The sequence below is a fragment of the Carlito syrichta genome, unplaced genomic scaffold (genome assembly GCF_000164805.1).
Source record: "Carlito syrichta isolate Samal-C Ts95f unplaced genomic scaffold, Tarsius_syrichta-2.0.1 Scaffold306748, whole genome shotgun sequence".
In the NCBI taxonomy this organism is placed as follows: Eukaryota; Metazoa; Chordata; class Mammalia; order Primates; family Tarsiidae; genus Carlito; species Carlito syrichta.
The window spans coordinates 1-3,823 of NW_007250844.1; the positions used below are offsets into that span (position 1 = coordinate 1).

General features: G+C 36.8%; 1 protein-coding gene across 1 annotated transcript; it reads left to right on the forward strand.

The window, feature by feature from the left end:
* Nucleotides 1-3: 3 nt before the first annotated feature.
* On the forward strand, nucleotides 4-2,044 carry LOC103265671 (trophoblast glycoprotein-like; the record flags this gene model as incomplete). Its single annotated transcript, XM_008063325.1, has 1 exon — nucleotides 4-2,044. A coding segment is annotated over one exon (567 nt), but the record flags the coding sequence as incomplete, so codon positions are not given.
* Nucleotides 2,045-3,823: the final 1,779 nt, after the last annotated feature.

Here is a 3,823-nt window from a genome sequence, read left to right on the forward strand (position 1 = left end):
CAGCTGCCCGGCCTCAGGCACCTGGACCTGAGGAACAACTCGCTGGTGAGCCTGGCCCACGTGTCCTTCCGCAACCTGACGCACCTCGAAAGCCTCCACCTGGAGGACAACGCGCTCAAGGTCCTGGGCAACGGCACCCTGGCCGAGCTGCAGGGCCTGCCCCACGTCAGGGTCTTCCTGGACAGCAACCCCTGGGTCTGCGACTGCCGCATGGTGGACATGGTGGCCTGGCTCAAGGAGACAGAGGTGGTGCAGGACAAGGCCAGGCTCTTCTGCGCGTTCCCGGAGCAAATGAGAAATCGCGCCCTCTTGCAGCTCCACAGCGCCGGCCTGGACTGTGACCCCCTCCCCCCTCCATCCCTGCAGACTTCTTATGTCTTCCTCGGGATTGTGTTAGCCCTGATAGGCGCGATTTTCCTCCTGGTCTTGTATTTGAACCGCAAGGGGATAAAAAAGTGGATGCACAACATCAGAGATGCCTGCAGGGATCACATGGAAGGGTATCATTACAGATACGAAATCAATGCGGACCCCAGGTTGACAAACCTCAGTTCCAATTCGGATGTCTGAGCAGCACTAGCGGGCAGAACAAGGACAGCTCTGCATGAGGTGTAGACTTAAGCTTTGCCCCGTCCTAGGCTTCCTCCACTCCCACCCTCCACTGTAGACACCACTGACTGGCTGAAAGCAGTGCAGGGGATTTGCTTCCTTGTTTTGTGAAGTAGCTTGGTGTGTTCTGTTCGTGTAAGACGATGAACAACTGTGTATCGTGTTTCCCCTCCTCCTTTCCTTGAAACTCCTCGACAGGTGTGGAGGGAAGTTTTCAAGTTTCAGCATGAACTTGGACTCTTTGCCTGTCTCTCTTAGTACCGTTCGAGGTGTAGCAAGTGTACACAGCATTCAACAAAAGCTGCCTCAACGTTTTTGAGAAAAATACGTTATTCATCAATATCAGTTTTATTCTCATGTACCTAAATTGTGGAGAAAATAATTGCATCCCATAAACTGCCTGCAGACCTTAGCAAGCTCTTCAAAATAACTCCATAGTACACAGGAGCACCTGCATCCAAGAGCATGCTTATGTTTTACTGTTCTGCATATTAAAAATGACTTGCAACTTCAGATAACTTCTTTGACAAAATAAATTACGTTTTTGATTGCAGTTTATATGAAACTAAAGTTTTTTAATAAACTGCATCGAAATCCAACAGATTGAATTGTTAAAAAAAAGTCAATAAAGATTCTTAAAAGATTTACAGTGTGTTCAAGTTTGCTATTTGAAAAGATTAAGGGCAATGATTATTGAATGGTCTTGGTGCAGATGATAAGGTATTAGATAATGTAGCTGAGAGTCAAACTGTCGCAATGTCTAATATAAATAGATTTTGGAGATAGTTTTGAAATGGTAAATTCTTTTAGGATTTAAATGGAGAGTTTGGATATTCATGAGACCAGACTTCTCAAGGTCCCAAAGTTAGTGCAATTCATGAAGTAGCTCATAGTTTGGGGCTTTTTCAAAGATTAGTGAAATTGTTGTTTGCACAGAACAATATGGTTTACTTACTAAATCTCTCCATATGAAATTGTTCTATGGATTTTTAGAGCAGACTGTGAAACAAAAATCATACAAATAAGTACATGAAGATGAAATGTCTTAAGTATAAAATATTCTGTAATAAAAGATTTAAAAGTATAAATTTGAAAATACTTCCTAAGTTCATAATAGTAAAGTGGAACTAAGCTTTTTTGGAGACTTATTTTAAAAAACCATTTACAGTACAACATAAAGGGTTGAATACTTAGAGAACCAGCTAATATGTTTAAAAAGTTGACATGATTGAATGTGAACTTGAGGAAATAACCAGAGATATATGTCTACATCTGTAACCAAGTGTCTCTAATCACAGGTTCTTATGTTCAATTCAGTATTTAGGAATTTGAGGCTATTGTAGTTAAGCTTTATGTAAGCATATGCACCTTTGTGATGACTGGGCCACATTTAGATATAAATAAAAGCAATCATTAATTGATGCCATCAATAATAGACAAGGCTTTGTTGTTTTATTTTCAGTTTACTTTCTGCCATTTAAGCTGAAAGGTAAATTTCCTTAATCAGCCTCCAAGCTGTTATCTTGATGACTTAAAGGTAGCTGTCATTGCATAGCTTAAAGTAGTAAGTTAACTTGCATCAGTAGTTCTAAAGGGGCCTGCTTTCCCTTTAAACTGGTTGTGTTCTCCAGTGCATTATGTTTGAAATAAAACCTACATTTCCATATTTTTATAAATAAGATAGGATTAGATAGTACTTTAGATTCTAGAAATCTTTGCTGATTCCTTCTTTGAGTTAAATTCAGGAGTTTTTAAAATAGGGCTAAAAATATGTAAATCTGTTTCTTTTTTAGGTCAGATTATACAGTCAGAATATGAAACTTTAATTCCTTTAATTTCATAAGGCTCATTTTGTGAAATATAGCATTCATTATTTGTGGGTTATGTTTAAGATCCTATAATTACCTGAGAAAAGGCTATAGTTGGCACTTAATATTCCATTAAGCATTTTAAGTGTTCACCAGGAATTCATCAACTGGCTGACTGCCATTATTTCCTAAGGACAACGAGATACTAGTCAAAAATACTGAGAATACCTAGTAATTAGTAACACAATATCTGAGTAAAATGCTGATGAACTTTGGCTGGTAAGTCTGCATATAAAACATGAAAAATTTAAAAAGTCTTTATTCTGAAGAATTGTTTCATCACATGATAAAGTGATAGTTAAACGTCAGCCTTATCTAAGATTCAAGAAAGTGGTAGATTCATTAGTGCAGCTTTTCTCATCAATTCCCTGAAGCACTGATGAGTCTCTGATAGAGTGAAGCCACATTTCAGAATGTTAGGTAGATGGCTTCTTTGAAGTTGGAATTTCTTGCTTTTTTTTTTCATCCTCATGCTTCTTCCTTTGTATGGATGTACCAGTTGGCCACTGCTTTGTGGTTTGTTTGTTTGTTTGTTTGTTTTTGTAGTCACATCACTTTTACTATTCTCCAAAAAATGACAATAGAGAATTATTCAGGAAAAAGTAGAGTTAGTGTTTGACAACTGATGTTGTGTTGTCCTAATACTCTAAATCTGTAAGCCTACAAGACAGTCAAATTTTGGAAGACAGATGCTATATAAATCCAGTAAATATCAGGAAATATAGGGGGGAAAAGGAACAAAAATTAAAATATCAGTTTATTTTCAAATAAAATATGACTGTTTTAAAGACGTCTTTAGAACCATTATGCATTATTAATCCTAGAAACCTAAAAAAACTATTTCAGCAGAAAACATCTTTCATTTATCCTTTACAAGTTTCATCTGAAGAAAGTTAGAAAAAATAATTAAAAATTCAAGCACTTGATATATCCCTTAACTGAAAAAGCTATTAAAATGTCTAATAAATTTCTATATAAAAATAGCAAAGCTTTTAGGATATTGTTGCTATTTGACCCTAAATGGTGACTCTTCCCTTTAATTGTAACCATTCAGATTTCAGCATTAATTTTTGTAATTTTTGTAATGTCAGTTTGGCTGCCTCAAGTGTGATTCAATGGTGATTTGTACAGAAGTTGATGAATTTTTCTTACAAAATAAGAATTTGAAGCACATTTGATAGAATTTCTTGAAGGAAAATGAGTAGGGGTGGGGGATGACTGGGTTGAAATAAATGAGCAAATCACAATAAATCCTTTTACAATATCTTGATTCGCAGCAAATTTGGATTGTACTCATCTTGATATTTAATTAGAAATAACATATCTTTGGTTTCTGTCTTTTTAAT